Below are 22,985 nucleotides of genomic sequence, written 5' to 3'. Positions count from 1 at the left end.
GTGGGGGGAATCTTCAAAAATCCCACAGAAATTAAATATTTTGATAACACTATGCATGAAATTCAAAAATTTTGCACTCAATAAATGTATCAGGTGATTCAATTTTCCATATAATTTTTAAAAATCCTCATATTTGACTAAGTCTGAAGAGGGAAGAGTGGAGTATAATTAAAAAACATTAACTCAGTAAGTATAATCAAGAAAACATATGCTTTGAGAAGTTTAATGACAGTAAAGGAGTTTATAAGGAGTCAAAATGACTCAATTTTTGTTTACAAAAACCAAGATATTAAACAGCAGCAAGGAGCTGAGAATCAAGACCAGCGCTGTTTTATTACTGTGATTAACTGCAGCTGAAGGCCTGGCATCAAGAAGTGAAACACTAAAAAGTAAAGGGACTTCAGTGATATGAATAGGGAAGTAAGGTATGCATAAATATTGTGCTTAAATGATCAACACTGGAATATTGTTTAAAGAAGAGCTCCTACAGGTGTGACTGTAGAGGTAAGGAAAACCAAAAACCTGGAAGAGAGAAATCTGTAGAATTTGAGACCAGATGGGTGTTAGCAAAGAGAAGAATATGGTTTTGAATAAAGCTGACAAGCCTAGAAGAATACTATTGGTTTTGGCTGAGAAGTTGTTTTGGAAGACCTCAGAGGGTGATTTGGGTTGAGTGGCTGGGCCAGGAGCCAGACTGAAGGGATTTGGGAGGAAAGAACTGAACATACTAATAAATGGGATTTCAAGAAATGTGCTTGAACTTGGGAAAATGTAATGGTGACTTTTCTTCAACATATGATAAGAATACACAACTAGGTTAGGCCGAGTGGTCTTCCCCTATGTCCCTGGACTGATTCCATCTGCAAGTAGAAGTCCTTCCTCATTGCACATCTACATCGTGTCTATGCATTTATTCCTTCTGTAACGCTTCAAGGAGGAAACCCTGTGGTGTAAACATATTTGAAGTGTCAGCCCTGTATTCTGTTGCCATTATAACTAGAGAATGGGACATACATGCTAAAAAATAGGAGCTGGGTAACTGAGTGCTACCGGGTCATTGAGATTTATAGAACCCTACTCTCTGACTTGATGTGAGAGAAGATGGAGACACAAAGACAATACTATGTCGTAGTACAACATAATTTTCTAACATTTCCTCATAAGAGGCATCTGTGGGTTCAATAGCTAGAAATTCTTATGTCTTAAACATGGATATTGACTATGCATGCATTCAGTGGTGTCCTGGCACTGTGTCCTGCAGTCAGCTTGATTCTGTTGCCAGAGTCTATACTACAGTGTCAGGATCCTTTGGAGCAATGGACACAAAGATCTAATAAACTGTGTTTTATCCAACAAATATTCACTCAAAAACAATAACAGAAATATTAAACACCTGTTTTGTGTCTCAAGGAATTTTAGAGCTCAAAAGAACCCCATTCTCTGTTTCTTTCAATTTAAAATGCTCCCCCCCTTTTAATGTTCATTTTACTTTGGCTAAAAGAAAATCTCCGAAGGTTGAATATGTTATGTATATATTCTTGATTTATATATAAAAATATCTATGTATACATTGATTCAGCCTTCAGAGTTTTATATATATGCAAATATATATACATATACATACAAATATATATATATACACATATACATACAAATATATATAAAGGGGCCCAAGTACTTGGGCCATCCTCTGCTGCCTTCCCAAGCATATTAGCAGGGAGCTGGATCAGAAAAGGAGCATCTAGGATTCAAACTAGCACTCCAAAAGGGAATGCTAGTGTTGCAAGTGGGAGCTCAAACCACTGTGTCACAACATTGGCCCCTATGTATTTTTAAAAAATTTTTTTCTATTAAAAAATTCCTATGATTGTCCCTTTTTCTTCTTTGGGGGTGGATGTGCACTAGGTATGCAGAGGACAGAGAAAAGTAGTAAATATTCTGCCTAGTCATGGAACCATGGACAAAACGTCTGCAGAAATATCAGGAAAAATCAAATGTAATTACAGCATGAAAACATATAATTCCATTAGTGACGCTCTATGCTTTTCAGGAATGTTCACTGATGCAAGACAATAAAACTGGGCTCCACGCTCCTCTGTTATGTTTTTGATGATTACTGCCCTACAGATATATATTTCAAGTGGGGTTCAGAAATATCTTATTTAAAAGGTTTTCCTCCTGGAGACTAGGTTGGTTAAACCCTTATCTTATGATTGGCCAAATTTTCCTTTTAAGTTTTAAATAAAATTATTGAGTTTCTGATGTTCATTCCTCGCATTCTTAGCATTACAGATCAGATTTACAGGGATGGGAGAAAACTGCTTCTCTTTGATTGCTACTTTCATTGAGTCCATGCTTCCTAATACCCAACTCTCCATGCATGCAAACAGTGGAAGAAAAATCCATGAAGAATGCATTTTGTGCACCTGATAAGCATGCAAACAAATATAATTTAAAAAAAAAAACTCAAGAATCCTTGAGCAAGCAAGCCTAGCATATGGTATGATGAAAACTCTATTTGAGCACTCCATTGGAATGCAACCCCATGGCACTGGGAGGGCTGTTCATTTGTTTTTCAAGCTGTGGTGATTCCACATTACACACTCTCCTAGAGCCAAGACTTAGTAAGCATTTTGGCAAAATATCATTTGTTAACTGGGAAAGTTTAGGTTTGAGGTTTGCCGGAGTGTGAACTAGCTGCATTTTACGAAGGTTTCCAGAGAGCAAGTCCTGTTGAAAGGGAGGTGTTTGATCGCCCGTGCCAAAGGCTTGGCACAGATGGGCCAGGGACAGTCATGTCACAAGCCAAAGAAAACCATGCCTGTAAGAGGTGGTGGTCTTGTTTCTAAGAGAATGTCTGGTGAGGGCTTACTTTCAAATATCTAATTTTACTTTTTGCCTTTTCCAGTTTACTAAGTCACTGGGACAGCTAATTCTGAGTAAGAAGATTACAGTGCTGCATTTTTCCAGCTGAAGGACCCACAGATCTAAGAATCCAGGAAAGATGACTGGGCATTTGGTGTGTGTAATGTTGGATCTCTCCACCTTGCCAGACACTACTGTGCAGGAACTGCCAGTGCCTGCAAGCCCACTGTTTTATCAGGCATCTGAGAGTGAAACATACTTCTGGACTGAATCCAAAAATCCAGAGATGTTTGCTCACTTCCATTAGATGTTTGCAGAATTACAGGCACCCTAAGAATCAAGAGTTGCATTTTTTTTTCTGCTTAACTGAAGTAAGTGTTGAGTATAGAGCCTAAAATGAAGTGATTACAAAAACTTGGATAGAGGCAAAAAGTGGGATAATAGAGGCACTAACAGGGTTTTGTGGAAGCTCTGATACATATTACACATATTTAACAGTTCCAAAAGGTTCAAAGGGTCTACAACAGAGTTTAATATGGGACAAGCTGAACTTCTGCCAATTTATTCTGTGTACTGCTCTATCAAAACCTGGAACTATTCCTAAGACATTTCACTGGGGAGGCAGCATGGGGGAGGGGAGAGAGAGAAAGAGAGAGAGAGAGAGAAGAAAAAGAAGCAGGGTGAGGAGGAGGAGGGGGAGGAGGAGGAGGAAGATGAAGAGAATAATAACCCTTGGCCTTTAAACGTGTGATTCTAAGCCAGATGTTACCAGTATATAACCAGTCAGGATCCAGTACAGCACTTCTCTAAATCAAAATACTAACGCCTATTAGCCATGTTAGTACAGAGCATAAATTGGAGCCAGACTGTCTGTCTAGGGGCCTCTGCCCTGCACTGGGCCATCAGCTGGAATTCCTCCTCTAGGGACACACTGTAAAAATATCTCAGGAGATGCAGCAATTATGTATTTTTAAAGAAATGAGGAACTCTTTTTTTAAGACCTCCTTGGAAAAATAATTCCTTTGGGACCTAAAACACATTTGTGGACTTGAGCACACAGAGACAGAGGATGTGCAAGAAAGTAGAAGGACAATCCAGCTCTGTGAACCAAAGTGGAAACAGCTGCTGGATTATTTAGAATACATGAACTCCTTTAATCCGTGATAAGAGATTAAATGAAATTCCATCATGAATCAGATGGGAAACTTAACATCTGAGATATTTGTCTGAGATGGATAGGGAGTGGTGTTAAGAGTTCTTAGTAGGAACTGGATAATGATTTCAGGAACAGTCATTGAATTATCACATATTTATTGAGTGCCTACTATGTGTTCAGCAGTTCAAATTCTGGGCCAAGAACAGAGAACCAAAAAGGGCAAGTTTCAGCCTTTAGGAGCTTTGTATATTATTCCTGCATGAAAATGTCTGATAAACAGACAAAAAAGACCTAGTAAATATGAGCATTTCAGGTGATGACAGGTGGTGATGGGAAAGGCTAGGCTAGGCAGACCCTGTGGTAATGCAGATACATGTTCTGGCTAACTTAAAGGAAATGCAGGGTGATCCCCTCACAGGTAGCAGTAGCTGAGAACCGAGGCTTGAAAAAGGTGGAGGAATCACCATGCACTGATATGATGGTAGAAATATGCACAGCCTGGAGGTGAGAATGATCTGTTGCGTGAGGAATAGTGTGAAGCAGAGAATCCGTGCAGGGAAGGGAAAGGAAGCGAGTATCGGAAGACAGCACAAGTGCTAAACAGAGTCAAATGCACAAAAGAGACCACAGCTAGAGAAACCAAGATAGAGGCTTCAATTTGGCATGAAGGTCATTCCTCAAACTTGGACAAAGTCATGTCAACTTGGACAAAGGAAATTTGGGGATGAGCAAATAAAGAGAGAAGAAACAGGAATGGGCTCAACAGGTGTTTCTGGTTGCAAGGCATGCAATATGGTGATGGGAAGAATCAGAAAAGCAGGGAGCTGAAATGCAAGGAGAAAGAGGTGATTTCAGGATTCCTAGGGGAAGTGCAAGGGCCTGGAACTAGGGCACAGGACGTGTGCAAAGAGAAGGCAGAGAATATGAGTATAGATTTAGGGTTACAACGTTGTAGGGCCAAGATAAGGGAATTATTTTCAGTGTGCTTTTTGTCCTCCTCAGTTAACTGAGCAGGAGGAATCTGAACAAAATTGGGAAGGGAATCTGAAGACTGGAAGAGAGAGCAGGTGCAAAATTGTCAGCTGGAAATAATTAGCCTAGCAGTGCAAGCACATACTTGAGATCTGCAGCCGCATTCAGCTGTTGGATACAGGTGGGGTCGGGTTTTTTTTTTTTTTTTTCAAGGTGAGTGTTGTAGAGAAACAAAGTGGCATAGAAGGACAGGCTTTAAGCAAAAGACGGGCTGTGATGATACATCAGGCTTCCAAGCTGGGAGTATGACTTCTAAGTCTTATTGCCCAGACATGACAATCACCTGTGGAATTTCTAAAAGTTCTGCTGCCTGGGCCATAACCCATTACATACTAAATCAGATTCTCTGTAGTGGGGCCCATGCATCAGTCATTCTACACACTCCAGTGATTCCAACCTGCAAACAAGATTGAGCATCACCTGCTCGAAGTGTGCTTCACAAGCAGCAGCCTTGGCATCACCTGGAAACCCATTGGATAGGCCGAATGACAGACCATACTCCAGATCTACTGAGATTTAACAAGATTGCCAGCTGATTCTTTTGCCTGATAACATGTAGGAAGGAGTGGTCTAAGAGGCCTTATAAAGAAGATTTTGGGGGCTGGCGCTGTGGTGCAGTAGGTTAAGCCACGCCCTACTCTTATGGGCACTGGTTCTAGTCCTGGCTGTTCCACTTCTGACCCAGTTCTCTGCTAAAGCACCTGAGAAAGCAGCAGAGGGTACCCCAAATCCTTAGGCCTCTGCAGCCACATGGGAGACCCAGAAAAAGCTCCTGGCTTCAGCCTGCCCCAGCCCCTGTTGTTTCAGCCATTTAGGGAGTGAACTAGCAGATGCAACAACTCTCTCTCTCTCTCTCTCTCTCTCTCTCTCATCCTGCTTTTCAAATAAATAAATCTTTAATTTAAAAAAAGATGATTTTGGACAGTTAAAAAAGACCAGTACTGGCAGGATTTTCTAAGTTCTCAGAAGTTGAGCATCTAGGATACTTTCAAAGGGCTGGAAAGGGCTGGAAAGATTAGAGTCAGCAAGGTTACTATGTAGAATGGTGGCTGGAGAATGAGGCTTCTCCTGAGTCACTCAGAGTTATGAGTAAAAGCACATTTGCCCCGCTCTACCTCCATAAAGATGGTCTGCACACTTTTCTTCAGGGGCCAAATAACCCATTATATCTCTTTCTTGTTCACACAGCCAAATGCCTGTGAGGGAGCCACAGAAAGTGGGAAAGGACCAATTTTTTTCTCTGGATTAAAGGGATCTGCCCATAACCCAAGTGTTCAATGTAAGCAACACATTTGCAATTGGACAGTAGTTAAGTATGAATGGGGTCATCAGGTAATTTACCTACCACTACCAGCTTCTAGGATTTCCATCTGAAGAAAATGCAATGAATAAAAATTGCCCCAACTAATTGAATTGATAATGGTGGGAAAAGTCAAGGTGGTGAGACTGACCACGGGACGGTCAGTGAGGAATCATGGGGCTGAAAGGAGCGGTGCGGTGAGACAGCAAATGAGCACACCAACTGAGGCAGCCTTTGGGCTTGGGATGCTGCATGTGGAGAGGCCAAAGAAGGATGGGTGAGAACTTAATTTGGGGAAAGGAAAGTTCATGATGATTTGCGGAAACCTAAGGGTAGTTACTGATCTCATCCTTTGCCTCCCCATGATGAAATTATAAACTGAGATGAAAGCCACCAAAAACTTGAGAGGATATTACAAAGGGTCTCTCTAAAAGCTTCCATTTTTGAGAGACTAATTATCACTCTCTCAAGTATATTAGTTCAAGTTAATAAATATGGTGCCTTTCAAGATCTTTCCCACCTATCTAGAGAAGACTGAGCACAAATAAATGTTAGTAAGATAATTAGCTATTCAAAATATAACCTACAGCCACTGAATCCAACAGTAAAAAATATATTTCCTTCAAATAAACACATATTCAACACAGAGCTCGGAAAGAGGAGTTGGTAAAGGGCAGCCTTTTCTCTCCATCTCCCTCAGACAGAGTTTGAGAAATGTCACTGCATCTAATTTAGCATTACCACTGTGTATGCGTGGGCTACATTTACTTACATACCATACATAGACAAATGTATATGCAATCAAACAATGAGCAACTGCAAAACAGACTATCCATTTTTTGAGGCTTGCAAATTCTGTGTGCATTCAGTTTCTACACAGCAAAGCCACTTCAGCACAATGCTGAATATCTCACATTGTGAGACAAAACAACAGATATAAATAGAAGATGAAAATCTATTTAAATAACATTGTTCTGGCCAGCGCCGTGGCTTAACAGGCTAATCCTCTGCCTTGCGGCGCCAGCACACCGGGTTCTAGCCCTGGTTGGGGCATCGGATTCTGTCCCGGTTGCCCCTCTTCCAGGCCAGCTCTCTGCTATGGCCCGGGAAGGCAGTGGAGGATGGCCCAAGTCCTTGGGCCCAGCACCCGCAAGGGAGACCAGGAGAAGCACCTGGCTCCTGGCTTCGGATCAGCACGATGCGCCGGCCGCAGCAGCCATTGGAGGGTGAACCAAAGGCAAAAAGGAAGACCTTTCTCTCTGTCTCTCTCTCTCACTATCCACTCTGCCTGTCAAAAAAAAAAAAAAAATTGTTCCCCAAACTTCAGATTCCTTTGAAACTAGATAAAATAGCTTACACTTAATGAATGTTTACTCAGTGCTCAGCAATATGCTGAGTTTTAATTTATTAACTCATGTAGCCCTCATAATCAAATGATGACTTATGTAGCACACACCTGAGATTCAACAAAGGCTAAATAAATTAGCCAAGGTCATATGGGTGATAGGAGGCACAGCTAGCACTCTCCCTCCAAAGCCAGACCATCCCCCCACCTTTATGCCCAGAGGGGAGGTCATGGAGATGTGTTAACATTGTCAATAGGGTTGCCTCCAATCCATGGTTCTAACACTTGATTGATGCTAGTCAGTCCTGATTAGATTACATTGTTTTTCTTCAGTCTACAGGCACATAAATCAGTATTTATCCTCATGTCTATCCTAACATTTTAAAATGAACCAGTGCTATTGCAGACATCTTTTTCTATGTACAAATAGGTTATTTAATATAAATGTAACCAATTTATTTATTTATTATTTCCCCAGCACTGCATATAAGCTATTGTCTAAAATGAGCAAGTCATTTTAGGAACTTGAACTTTCATTCCACATTACAAGGCAACAGTTCACTTTCCCTTTAGCTTTTTTTTTTCAGTCTCTGACTTGGACTATTGTTTTGCATTCTGACTGTGGGATAACTGAAGAGAATCACAGCTTCTCGGCACATGATACATTAATGCTCCAAAATAAATAACATCCCTAAAGCACAATTCATTTAAATTCTTTCACTCCTCCTTCCTTCTCCACAAAAGGAATTACTGCATCTTATCAGGTAAATTAATGTATACAATTAATCAGGGAATAGGAATAATCTTCATAAACTCTAACAGATGACGGATGATTCCTGGCCCTTATGCTGTCAACTTTACAAACTCTTATTTTAGAGTTCTGCAGTGCTGAAAAATGTACGTGCCAACGGGTGCTCAGCTGCAAAACCCATCATCAGCCTCATAGGCAGCAGGGCTCAAATACCGATGTCCCTCATTTGCCATCATGGTAAGTGTCCAGAAACAGTTCTGCTTGGGAGGAGAGAGTGCTGACAACTGCATTGACTCAAAACGTGATAATGTATTAGAGAAAGATCCTTGGGAAACCCATAAGATTTCTTTATAAATGGAAGGAGAGTTTTCCAAAGTTCTTAAAAAAAAAAATAAAACAAAGAAGTTAAACTACACAGGGAAGTCTATGATTAATAGGACATTTCTCAATTAGTGCGTTCCATGAATTTTATTTTTATAGGTTTTGGGGCAAAACATGAGACCAAAAGCACACAGAAGTTAAAGAACATATTAATGAGGGGAGTTCTGACCAGGTAAAGCTGCGTTACACTCTATCAATTAAATAGGGCGGCCATGAAAGCTAAGGGCACAATGCATGTAACAGGACACTTAGTGAAGTGCCAAGCATAAAGCAGAAGTTCAAAGTGAGAATTTTTATTACTCAGCCTTTACAAATGGGGGACAGAAAGGGAGACAGGTAGATCGGCAGGTAGGTGTGTTAATTTGGGAACATGATTTTACTCCTCTGGTGCTTACATCTCCATCTTGCAGTTCACTACATCTTAGCCCACTACAATATCCCAGAATGCACTGTAGGAGTAAACGTTGTCTTACTGCATGCCTGAAAACATCTGCCTTTAGTCATTGCTCACTCAGGGAAAAATGTGCATTTTTACTAAAGTTTCTCTGCCCTGGGAGGTAGATGGCAGTTTTTATAGCTGGATACCACTTCTATACATTTACATTATCTCATTTAATTCACACAGCAACCCCAGGAGGGAATGGATTATAGCCATTTTCAGATGAGGAAACATGGTCACGGGTCAAACCACTTGCCTTTGAGTACATCCAAGCACAGGTGTCCTTCCGTTTCTAGCTCAGGAAGCAGGTGTTCAGTTAACAGTTGAAACACCTGTGTCCCACGTCAGAAAGCCTGGGTTTGATTCCTGAGTCTGGCTCCTGACACAAACTTCCTGCCAATGTAAACCATGGGAGGATCCAGTGATGGCTTGGGTAACTGTTCTCTTTCTACCCGTGTGGGAGCCCTGCATTGCGTTTCCAGCTCTGACTTTGACCTCATCCATTGTGTGGGCATTTAGGGAGTGAATCAGTGGATGGAAGGTCTCTCTGTCTCATCTGTCTGGCTCTCTATCTCTCTGCCTCTCAAATAAAAAGTAAAAATTTGAAAAAGTTTAATATCTCACTCAGTGGTCCCTCAACTGGATAGCTGCCTCAGAGGCTATGCTCTGAGCCAGCCATGTCCACTGGAAACAATTTATAGGTGACTGAGGAGGACAGGGCCATGTTGGTTACATGAGGGTAATGAGATCTCTCCAGTCCTCTACATGTTCCTTTCACAGGGAGTAACTCTGCCCTAATATAAAGGTGCTTGGCATCAAAAACCATGGGCATAAAGGACTCTAGCTAAAAATACCTAAAAAGTCAGTATATTATACTGAAATGTTCTGCTTAAAAATGCACATTTTAGAAATAAAACTGATCTAAGAAATGAAAGGGACTAAGGGACTCTACAACTTTAAGCTTAGGCAGCCTATAACTGTACAAAGGCCTTCTGCTTCCCAGAAATAACAGCCTCAGTCACCTTTGCCATTAGCAGTGCAAAAGTCCTGAATTGTCAACGAATCACTGGAAAAACATCATTTTAGTTCGTCCTCAAGGTCATCACTGAAGACCTTAGGGAACTGAGGGGGTAAACCTGATTATAGAAGACTCTTTAAAATATCATAGGACCTTTAATATAATATGCACAGAATGGCCATAAAATACTAGCGTTTCCAAAATGTATGTGACCATGGCCTTTTCTTGAAGACTACTAATTCACTTACCCTAGAACTAAGTTTTCCAAGGGGAGAAAAGTTTTGGAAAATACTCTCTTGTAGTGGTTCTCAAAAGGTGGTATAGGGCTATCAGCTTTATCTGGGAATTTTTCACATATGCCAGATCTTGGGGTCCCACACCAGACCTACAGAAGCAGAGACTTTAAGGATAATAAGTCCTGTAGGTTACTGGGACACAGTTTGAGGAATGCTGTTCCAGTGTAAGCCAGGGCCACTGAAAACCTAGCAGCTTCTAAATGGTCAATTCTTGTTTGTCTAAACTCTGCTCTCTATATAGATGACAATCATAAACCATGACACCCTATCTCTGCCTAAAACCCTCCAACAGCTTCCCACTGAACTTTTAAATACCTTATCATAGATAAGAACTTACCTGTCACTTTGTGATTGTGGTCAAATTACTTAAATTCTCATAATTCCGGTTTCCTCAGTCATAAAACTTGTATCATAATCATGATACCAGAGTAATTTTTAGAATCAAATGGGGTAATGTTTGTGAAAGTGACTAATGACAACTATAATTTCCATGCTAATTCATATCAAGTGCTCTGCCAAGCTCTTTAAACAAGCTACTGCTTAATTTCTATTTGCTTTTGATAGTATCATTCCCATTTTGCAGAAATTGAGACTGAGGGATTAAGAAACCTATAAGCATTAGAACCAAATTTTCAAACTTAAAATGGGCTCTAACCCTTAACCACCACTGCTATTGCTTCTGAAATGCAAACACAGATTGGACCACAGAATGGGTGTTCTCCACATGTCAGCTTGTCTTTCAATCAAGCACCTAATTCTTAATACATTCCGTACCATCACCAGGCACTAATGACTGTCTGCTACACTCTGTTCCACTGAACATTTCTCAAGTTTTGCCTCTTGATGGAAAAATATCCCAAGTGGCTCAGAGAAGGCAAGTAAAATGATCACAACTTTAAAAATCACTCACATAGCTGCCTACACAATACCTTACTAATTGTTTTTATTCCACTTGGAAAACGTCACTGATACACTGCCTTTTTGGTAATTAGTTCTATGCCATGTGATGTGCTGAAGCAGAAAGAACATGGCTGACTGTGGACTTCTTCTTCTTCTTCTTCTTCTTTTTTTTTTGACAGGCAGAGTGGATAGTGGGAGAGAGAGACAGAGAGAAAGGTCTTCCTTTTTGCCATTGGTTCACCCTCCAATGGCCACCACAGCCGGCGCATCACGCTGATCCGAAGCCAGGAGCCAGGCGCTTCTCCCGGTCTCCCATGCAGGTGCAGGACCCAAGGACTTGGGCCATCCTCCACTGCCTTCCCGGGCCATAGCAGAGAGCTGGCCTGGAAGAGGGGCAACCGGGATAGAATCCGGCGCCCCAACCGGGACTAGAACCCGGTGTGCTGGCACCACAAGGCGGAGGATTAGCCTGTTAAGCCACGGCGCCAGCCAACTGTGGACTTCTCTTAGTACAGTTCCTCATCTATATATTGGGGACAAAAAATCTACTGCTTAATGTAGTGTGAGGCTCATTCTGTGGCATATCACATACATTAAATAAAGGTCAGTTCCTTTGTTGTCCTCATTTTGCCTCATCCTTTCAATATTCCCCACTTCTGAAAACATGCAGAATGCCTCTTATTTTGTATTTGACTAAAGCTTTCTTGAAAGAATGGGGCCTGTGTGTTGAAATGAAAGATGCAAGATGCACGCCCAGGTGCATCTGGGATGTGACAAGTTTATGTCAGGGATGCATCACTGTAGAGGAAGTCTGAGAACTTTGCTTTTGGAATTGTACTTAGAGTCTGTTAGGAGTCAGCTGAGAAAAACTGCTTTAAATCGCTGTGAAGTCTTTGACAAAAAAATACATTTATACGCGTTTTACCATGCTCCTATTCATTACCATGGGTCCAGATGATCTTATTATTTCTAAAGAACAAAATTACCACAAAGGGGTAAAGAGTTGAAGTCAGGAAATGCATTAAGAAATAATTCCAAGGATGAGGCCCATCAATGATATGGCCCCACAGGAGCAGCATGGATACTTCATTAGAGCCACAAAGGAGGACTACTGTGCATGCACCCTCATTTGGATTCATGTGTTCAAGTTCATATGCTTTAAAACTTACATAAAACCTAGCTGCACAAAAACACTACCATGAGTTCAATGGGATTTAATGTATACTCCTGTTAAGATATTACTTTTCTGGAAGAAATCCTTTAGGTTACTGTATGGAAATTTTTCAGACAGAATTCACTATCAGTAATAGAATTTTGAGTGTGCACCCAAATTTATGTATAGTGACTTACTGATAAATTTATCTATTCTTTAATTATAATCATATGCATATATGATAAGACTACAAATTTATACCTACCAACAATTCAGATGTTAAAATCCCAACCCTAAATGTAATGGCATTAGGAGGCAGGATCTTTGAGAGGTAATTAGCTCATAAGTTGAAGCCCTTATGAATGGACTGGTGTTCTTAAGATACACACACATACACACTCTCACACGGGCTTGCTTTTTTGATCTTTGCTTTCTACCACATGAGGACACAGCAAGAAGACAAGCCCAGGAAACAGGCACGCATCAGAGCCAAATCTGCTGACTCTTGGATCTTGCCTTCCCTGCTTCCAGAAGTCATCTAGTCTATGATAATTTGTTTTCAGAGCTACAGCTAAGAAAATTTGTAAAGTATGTTTATATGAACCAGATAATATTAAATAATGAATGTGATATACAAATATGTATGTGTATTCCTTCTAATATTTTCATTCCTGACGCTAGTCTAGGACTTTGTATGTCCGGTGCATATGTGCATATATTCTACTTTAGAAACAAATGTTTTGGATGATGGTTTTGAGAAAGAGACCAAGCTTCTTTCTTATAAATGGTTGTTTAAAAAATATTGCTATGCAGGTACTTCAAAAGTGCCCTAGAAAAAGCTTATGGAAGTTGGAATGCAGAGTTGTTTATTTTGCTGCTAAAACATTTTAACAATTATTCATTCATTCATTCATTTATTTGAAAGGCAGACTGATAGGAGCATTGAATGGGGAGAGACAGACAGTAAGATACATTCTGCATGCTTGTTCATTCCACAAATGTCTGCAATGACTGGGGCTGGTCCAGGCTGAATCCAGGAGGCCTGAACTCCATCTTGGTCTTCATATGGGTGGCAAGAGCCCGAGTACTGCCATATTCTGCTGCTTTCCCAGGAATATTAACAAGCAGCTGGATCAGAAGCAGAACAGCTGGAACTCAAAACAGCACTCTGATATGGACATGTGATGCTGGAGTAGTAAGCAGCAACTTAACCCACTGTGCCACACGAACCCCACGTTTTTTTTTAATCCATGCACACTAGAGGTCTTTAAAAAGTTTATGAAAACTAGACTGAAAAAACTATTCATGGATTTCAAAAATTTGGCACCATAACATATTGGACTTTTCATTCCATTTCCTATGAATTGTTTGAAGTCAAGTCTGTTCAACATCCATCACCTAGACCAAAAATCAAATGGCAATACAGATTCATGCAAAGCACATGAATACCTGTGATACACGTGAATGCAATTTGCCATTGTTTGTCTAGAAGACAAAGCTTAACACAGCTGCCAAAAACCGCATGCTGAACTGCCAAGAGACTACTGAATAATGTGATACTATAAAGACAAAGTAAGGTTCTTCTGTGAGTGTGATATACACAGCAACCCAAATTAGGTACAACTTTGAATACAGTAATCAAAAGCAGGCTAGTACGGTCTGAACTGACCACTACAAGATGATAAATCCTCAAAGACATACACAGTAATGGCCTAAACAACTGTGCTTCAGGTGGAAAACCTGCTGCAGCTGCATCAGTCTTTGGAGAAGCGCTCACACAACCGTGTGACAAACTGTTATGAGAAGTTAAGAAAACAATAGCAAGAGAGCAAGGAAGGGAGGTAACAAGAACACCTGTCACTGAGTGTGTGTATGTGAAGGGCTGCTATCCCCTCTCACTGATCATTTATTTACTCCAATTATAGAAAAAACACCTACATTCATAATTCCAAAGGATGAGTCAGCCGAAAGAGTACTTACTTATTTCACTTGGCATGATATAGCAATATTGGGTGCAACAAATTAGTTCAATTTCTGAAAAGTTCCCTTGTTAAGAGAAAATATATGATTCTATAAAGTTCTAAAGGCTGTCTCAATTTACTATTTTTTTTTCAAAAATAGTTATTTGAGAATAAGTAATTTTTTTTCTTGGTGTAGAAATCTCAATGCCCTTCTGAAGAAAGTAACTCAATTTCTAATTAGCTAAAGAACAACAAGCCACTGGAAATATATAACAGATTGCAATAAAACATTTAAAAGTATTTTAAATGGCCCTTGATTTTTGAACAAAATAAATTTGAACAAGATTTCCTGGAGTCTTCCTTCCTTACCTTGCCATACTTCTGTGCGTAAGACCCTGTGAGCAGTGAGTGAAAAACAATGATGGTTTCATCCAAGTCCCAGACAAAAACACGCTGAAAATAACAACAAAAAAAATCAGGATCAAAAGTTAGAAAGTTTAAGGAACATAGTCTTTTTTATAAGGTAAAAATCACCTTTCTTCTTTATTAGATAAAATCCCAATACTATTACCTAGAACATTATTGTACTCGGTTAATTTTTTTAATTTGACAAATCTCACTCCTGTAAAATCCAAGGAATGAAAGCAATATTAATAATAACCAGAATAAAAGTCAGATGTCCTAATTTGAGTGAATTAATCCAAATGGTTACTTGTAGTTAACTTAAAAAAACACACATTCAGAGATTATAATAGACATATGCTTGAAATTGTGCATTCTAAAGTTGTATATTTCATGGATTCATGGAATTTTGCACTTTATGCAAAGAAATAAGTTTTTAAAATATTTAAGAGAATCAATGATTAACTCCTACATGGAAATCTCAAACTGTGGAGCCTTGGTCAGATTAGGACATGTGATTTGTTATTGGGCCCACTTGGAGTTTTGAAAGATTTCAAAGTTTATTGATCAATACTCCAAAATTAGAAGATGTCACACAAGGTTCAGGGGCCTGACTGGAGCAGAGAAGCTGATGTTGTGGCCATGCTGACTGACATCTCCTATAGCAGTGGGGGTGGGTCCTTCTGAAGGAGTGAGTGCTCCCTGTTCCCAACAATATGCTGGCTCCCTAGACAGGTCATTCAATAATAATACCTTCCAGGCTCTAGGAAACATTTAGATTTGCTACTCTTCAGATAAAGAACATTATTTCTTATGAAGAAGTACAATGTTTATTAGTTGATTTTACTAAATCTGGAAATTTTTTAATTGAAGAATAGAGTTGCATAAACAATAATATTTTGGTTAAAAATAGCTTCTCCTGATATTTTGTAATAAAAATCAACCTGTTTATTATGACTACATCTCAAAAAGTTTTAAACGAGAAAAAAGGATATATACTGGAATTTTCAAAGATACAAATATTCAAAGATACAAATATTCTAGATACAAATATGTATCAAATGACTGAAATCCTTCCTATTTTCAGATGACTTTTCCTTTCATATAGAATGACTTTACCTTTTACATGACCCAAATACATGACATGCCTTACTTTAATACTATCAAATACAATGTTTCTCAGAACACTATTCTACCAACAATGCCTGTATTTTTCAAATGTGTTTGTTCCAATTTGGATCAAAAGATGCAATTATCTCAGGCCTAGAATTTGTGAAGCATTGCCATTTTTTAGCTACTTTTCAAAATTTTGCCATTATAGTAGATATTTGGTCCACTCAATTCATGCATGGTGCATTTTTTTTTTTTTTTAAGTTTGGAACTTAAGGGAACGGTAAGGTACAGAATATATCATCATGTTACATTCTTTAAGAATAAGCAGGCGTACCTCCAGGTCACTATCCGGAGGTGGGGAAGGATTATTTTTCCGGCCTCTTCCTCGGGACTTTGACCCAGAACTCCTACATGTTCTCTCATCCAGATCTTTGATAGGTGTGGAGGGGCTCTGCACAGCATCAAACTCTCCTATAAATGACAAAACTTGTGTCAAGACCAGCACTTCATTTTTAGGTCAGGTATGAGTCTTCATTGTTGATTGTCTTCACAAATTCCTGTGTAGCAGAAACTGCCTTATGGCAAAATAGTTTTGTGACCCCAAGCACAAAAAATTCTGATTCAAAAAGTTTGTAGGTCAAATAAATAGAACCCCTAGTAATAAACTCTATGTTTTAATAAACCTGAGTGTTTTTATATTATACATATCTTTAATGTCCTATCTATGCTCCCACCTACATATTTATGTACATTCAGATCTATCCTCAATTTCTATTTAAAGAGTTTCTTATACTGATTTGAACATGACCCTATTTCCTAGTTCACTCCTCAAATGTCTGTAAAGGCTGTGTCTGGGCTGAGGCCACCATCAGAAGCTGGGAACACAATCCAGAACTCTTCCTGGTGGCAGGAATCCGATCAACCCAATCATCTGAGCATCAACATTGCCTCCCAGGTTTAAGGTAGAGTGAGGAGCTGCAGTCAGGTATCCAACCAAGGGACACTGATGTGGGAATGAATGTAGGTATTTTAGCCCCTAGGCTAAATGTTTCCCTTTCTCACAACATTTTTGTCACAGTTCAGAAAACGAGATATCTTCTGGAGCAATCCCATCCCTCCACCTGAAAACTTGATTCCAAACCCTACCTCTTAGAAAAGCATACCTCATTAGTGAAACTCCCTGTAATACTCACTTCAACTTCTTCCCTCTCTAGGGGCTGCCAGAATTTTAAAATCCTTCCTTCAAAATTACACCTGCAATCAATTGTGGCTCTTATTATACTTCTATGGGAACAAGACTGGTAGACACTATTCAATTAAGGATTTTCTTTTAGAAGATAGCAAAAGTAGATGAAATGCTTGGTCAAAAGAAGGACTGGATACAGTGATGGACAAAATATTTGTCTCCACTTCTTGATATCTGATTTACCAAAATCTAGCTTCAGTTCACCAAGCCCTAAAAAAAGTAGCAGGCATAGTTCTTCTATTCAAATGCACTGGGATTCAGCAGGTGTGAAGTAAGGAGGCAAAAAGAGCCTAAGAGCAAAGTGAAAATATCTGGTTATAGAAAGTGTCTGAACTTTCACAGACAAGATTTCATTCACAGAGGGGCTGGCTAAGCCTCTGTGTGTGGTGCTGACATCCTGTATGGGCACTGGTTCATGTCCCTGCTGCTTCTCTTCTGATCTAGCTCTGTGCTACCGCCTGGGAAAGCAGTGGTCTCCCTGCACCAGCATGGGAGACTGTGAAGAAGCTCCTGGCTCCTGGTGTAGGATTGGCCCAGCTCCAACCATTGTGGCCATTTGGGGATGGAAGACCTTCCTCTGCATCTCTCCCTCTTTTTGTCTGTAACTCTACCACTCCAATAAATAAATAAAATCTTAAAAAAAAAAAAGAAGGAAAAGTGCCTTGAAAGATGACTTTATTGTTTAAAAAACAGCCCAGAGCAATTGTCTGATCTTTCCTTCATGGGCTTACAATTTTACCATGTATGCGTATTGTGCTTTTTGCATTCTGTTAATAGAAAATTGGGATATTCACACTTTTAGACTACTATGAATGAAGCTGCTATATACATTCTTCTACTTGTTTGTAGACAGAAGATTCATCCCTTTAGGTGTAGACCTAGAAGTGGCACTGCCAAGTCAGAGAGAAGGCATATGACAATTTTCAGTACAGATGGACTTTTCCCAAAGTATGTGTATTAATTTAATTTCCACCATTGATGAGAGGTACAGTTGATTCATGTCCTTGTCAATATTTGTTATTGTTAGTCTTTTTTATTTTAACTACTATAGATTCATGTTGGTATCTCATGGTTTTAGTTAGCATTTACTTGATGAATAGAAACGGAAGAAAGTTTTTCATGTGTTTCTGGACCATTTGATGTCTTCTTTTCAAATCTTTTGCCCTTTTAACAATCTGGATTGTCTTTTTATTATTGATTTACTAGAACTCTTTATTTGGAAATATTATATGTGTGTGTGTTTGTGTGTGTATGCCTCTCTGTAACTCTGCCTTTCAAATAAAGAAAGTAGATCTTAAAAAAAAGAAGAGATGCATGTGTTCCCATGTCCATTGAAGCATTATTTACAATAGGCAAGATGAGGAATCAATATAGGTGTCCATCAATGGATAAATGGGTCAGCGGATAACGAATATGCAAACACTAACACACACAGAGAGGAATACAATTTAGCATTTAAAAAGGAAATACTTTCATTTGGAAAAAATATGGATGAAGCTGGACACTGAAGTGTAGTAAGCCAGGCATGGAAAGACAAATACTGTATGATCTTACTATAATATGGAGTGTGAAAAAGTAGAACCTATAGGAGTGGAGAGTGGAATGGGATTACCAGGGGCTGTGGCAGAGCGGAGGGTGATTGGAAGATGCTGGTCAAAGGATACAAAACTTCAGTTAGGTGACAGGAATAAGTTCTAGACAACTATTTTACAGCATGGTGACTATAGTTAACAGCAGTCTTTTGTATTCTTGAAAAAAACTCCTAATAGAAAATATTTTAAATGTTCTCATCATAAAATTAAGTAAGCAGGGTCATTTCTATGTCAGTTATATTGATTTACATATTTTATTTTAAACATATTTTATATTATAAATATATTTTATTTCCTATTCATCAATTTAGAAAAATTAAGTAAAAAAGAATCATAGAGACTTTCTGTGCAATATATGTAAGAGGGAGAGCCAAGGAATCTGTTGTCATAGAAATGAAAGGGCATTCATTGTCTTGTAGAAGGCATGGGAGGGAACTGTTCTCCTATAGTGATCAGCTTTTGATGGTACTTTCATTTCTTAATACCAGGAATTTGAGCTCAGCTGGTCATTTGAGCTCAGCTGGTCATTAAGTGTTTTTTTATGCTTTTTTTCTAAAAGGACAAAGTTGCTAATTTCAGTGCCCTTGCCAAATTTCACTGAGGTAGTTGCAGGAGGGCAGAGTAATGCACAGGAAGATAAAAGGTGGTCCATCCTTCCCAACTAATCGTTCTGTTGGTTCCAGTGAGATGAATTAGCACTTTGATTCCCTTTCTGTCATTATGTGAATTACCATGAGTCACGTGTTCTGTCTAAGAACCTGGCTTCTTTTCAGAGGGGGAAGTGATCTCACTGTATCCTTCACTTTTTCTGGAACCTTTGTTAAGTTTAATTAGCTAATGTATTGTAATGTGTTTTAAAGTCTCAGGATAAAGGTTAATATTGTCACAAATTTCTAACTATATTTAATATTAGAGATGTTTAAAATATTTGAAAATGAGCTGTGAAAATATCCCTCATATTCTTGTGCTAATCAGTCCTCAAACTTTCTGAATGCAAATCAAAAATACAATTTACTTAACATAAACTTCATGTTAAAGGCAAAGAAAGAGCCTTATAAATATAATGAAACAAAATGTTTGTTCTTAATCAACACAGTAGTGTTTCTTTAACTGCACTGTCAAACTGACGAATAAGATAAAGTAAATAACTGAATGCTATTTGCAATTTCCAAATAACATCAGTCATTACCAACTGCCCTAGGCTTTTGTTGAGCCAACACTAGACAAAGATTGAATAATTATCCTTTAATCAGAGCAGTAATGAATAACTGCCCCTTGTAAGTTTTGGATATTCAGATCCAACTTTATTTCATTAGGCTTATCTCCAAATCAGAACAACCAGCTGTCTCTTATTGAACATAATGTATGTTTCTGTTTTTAAAATGGAACTCCATAGTGGATGTTCTATGAAAAACTGTGGAATGTTTCGTCTTTGCTTTAAGTCCAAAATACAGAAATCAGTCAGTGGGAAATATTTTTCTGGCTTTTGGACTAAATCCATCAGATTTCATCAATAATAAAGAAAAATCCCATACTTATAAATTTGTTTGCATTTTGGACACAAGCCAGACCTGAAAAGGCAAACACAGAAACACACATCTGATCTGGAGTCAAATAATTCCTTAAAGCTTCAGATGTGTGTTTCTGTGATGCTGGTTAAGAGAGTAATAATGTTCCAGTAGAAATAATTTATTTTTAAAATTTGACAGAAAGTCTAATAAAACCTGAAAATTGTGTCAAACCACATTTCTTGGGATTAGTAATCAATGGAAGCCTGAGGAAATGACACATTCTGATAGTGAATATGAGAAGGTGATATGTGAACGTGTCTCACTCAAAGTTAGTCACTCAGAATATCCACCTGCCTGCAGTTAGTATTTTTAATATGAATAAAATAACTATACTGAATATTGGTTATTCTTTAGCTAATGGAAAGTAACTATGTGCATCTTTTCTGGAGAGAAATGAAAGCAAAATCAACCTTTTATTCAAAGTTCTGCCCAGCATATAATATACTTAAATAGTCATGGTGGTTGTAGTCTAGTAAATTCTGGAACACCTTGATCTTGCTTGTCTTTCAATCTTTGATACCTTGATGATCAAACACATCTTTTTTTTTTTTTTTTTTGTAACATAGTCACCCTATCTTGTTTTCCTATTCACTGACCATTGAGAAAAATTTCCCATAATGTGATAAGAGTTATGTCAAATATCATCTTACCTAAAGTGTCACTACTACTTGTAAAGAAATGTCTCTAAAGTCACTCATTCATTAAATTAAAGTGAGGTCCTTGATGAGAAGTAAGTATTGACTCACAGGATCATGGCAGACTTGCAATGTGTGATTTTAGCTGGACAAGGTTAAGGTGAATGAGGGGGCAATGTTTAAAGCCTGAGAATGAGTGCCTCCTTAAATTTTGTGCCCTAGGTGCTTCATCCCCCTTATCCTAGTCCTTGCCCAACAGATGGTACTGGATGGAACAATTAAACAGGAGGCAGGAGGCCTTAAAGGGCAAGGACAAGCAATTCAAAGGAGCTGTGTGCTCACCAGAGGAAGTAGCTAAAAGGATAATAAATGAAACAGATTGTTGAGAGATGAAGGACAAACTATGCCTACTACACAAATGTCCTTAGGTCCATGCTAGATTACAGATGGTATTCTCACAAGAGAATGCTACCATTGTCATTAATTCATGATACAAGCTGTTGCAAAAGTATCATCCTAAGTGCCACTTCTTTATGTCCAAATAGGTTTACTTATTAATATCTGCTGTATTATTTAGTATTTTCCAATCGCTATCGTAATTGCTTGATTTTAAATCTTTCTTGTTAAATGGAAATAAATGTAAGCCGAAAGCTCATTCACCATTGAAATAACAGTTTCTAGTACAAGGCTAAGCCTAACAGGCACTCGATACATACTTATTCATTGACACTGAATCAGCTTGCTGCTTCTGGGCAATGAGAAAGAATTTACAGTGTATGATCATCTTTCCCTATTTTCTCGCCTTCCCAAAACTGGATTAAAAGGGCAGAGATAAATTTAGATCTCACAAATAACTGAAGACAGAAAAATACACACAAACACATTAACAATATTTCTGAAAATTCTTAACAGTGTTCTTATATTTTGAGAGTTGCTTCATATTCTGGATTCAAGTCCTTTATCAGGTACATGTTTTGCAAATATTTTCTCCCATTTGTGACTTGTTTTTTTTTTTTTTTTAATTCCTGCAACAGTGTTTTTCAAAGGGCAGAAATCCTTGATTTCATAAAATCTAATTTATCCTTTATGGATTATATTTCTAGTGCATCTATAAAATCTTTACATATTCCAAGTCAAAAAGATTCCCTCCTTGATTTCTTCTAGATGTTTATAGAATTAGCTTTACAAATAGTTTTATGATCCATTTTGAATTGTTCTTTATACAGGAGTTAAAAGTTGAGATTTCTTTTTCTTTTAATATAGTTGTCCAGCTTCTTTCAGCACCATTTGTTGAAAACACTACTCATTCCCTATTCACTTTTCTTTGCATTTTTGTTACAAATCAATTTTCCAGTATATATGTGAGCCTATTTCTGGAGTATTTATTCTGTTCCATTGCTCTATTCTTTCATCAACACTACACTTTGTTGATGAGGATACTTATATCTTGAAATCAGGCAATGTGAATCTTCTGAATTTGTTCCCATTTTTCAAACATTTTTCAACTATTCTAATTCCTTGTAAACCTTGTAATTTTAAAACCACCTTGGTAATTTCTCCAAATGTCCTTGAATTTTAGTTGGGATTGCTGAATCTTTATTAAATTTCCTTTTAACTTGAGCTGTGTCAAATACAATTCCAATAGGAAGAAAACAGCTTCAGGTAATAAAAAATAAAATAGATTTTAAGCATGTGTGAATAACACAAAAATGTTAAGCTAGCTGCCACTGATTCATCAAACCCTAGTATTGTAGGAAATGGTCCCTGACTCACAGAGGTAAAGGAGCTATGCAGCTTCTCTGGCATCAAGGAGACAAGTAATACCCCAA

The 22,985-nt window shown here is 38.4% G+C and overlaps 1 protein-coding gene across 4 annotated transcripts in view; it reads right to left on the bottom strand.

Moving 5' to 3' along the window:
• EYA4 (EYA transcriptional coactivator and phosphatase 4) overlaps nucleotides 1-22,985 on the bottom strand; it is a 291,369-nt gene that overhangs the window by 19,272 nt on the left and 249,112 nt on the right. For all 4 annotated transcript variants that reach the window (XM_062186786.1, XM_062186787.1, XM_062186788.1 and 1 more), the window contains 2 exons: nucleotides 16,447-16,583; nucleotides 14,967-15,050 (listed from right to left, as the gene is read on the bottom strand). In XM_062186786.1, coding sequence (XP_062042770.1) covers nucleotides 14,967-15,050; nucleotides 16,447-16,583 — 221 coding nt within the window. The remainder of the gene's footprint in view (nucleotides 1-14,966; nucleotides 15,051-16,446; nucleotides 16,584-22,985) is intronic.

The sequence above is a fragment of the Lepus europaeus genome, chromosome 3, assembly GCF_033115175.1.
Source record: "Lepus europaeus isolate LE1 chromosome 3, mLepTim1.pri, whole genome shotgun sequence".
NCBI classification, from domain to species: domain Eukaryota; kingdom Metazoa; phylum Chordata; class Mammalia; order Lagomorpha; family Leporidae; genus Lepus; species Lepus europaeus.
This window is presented reverse-complemented; position numbering and strand designations above follow the sequence as displayed.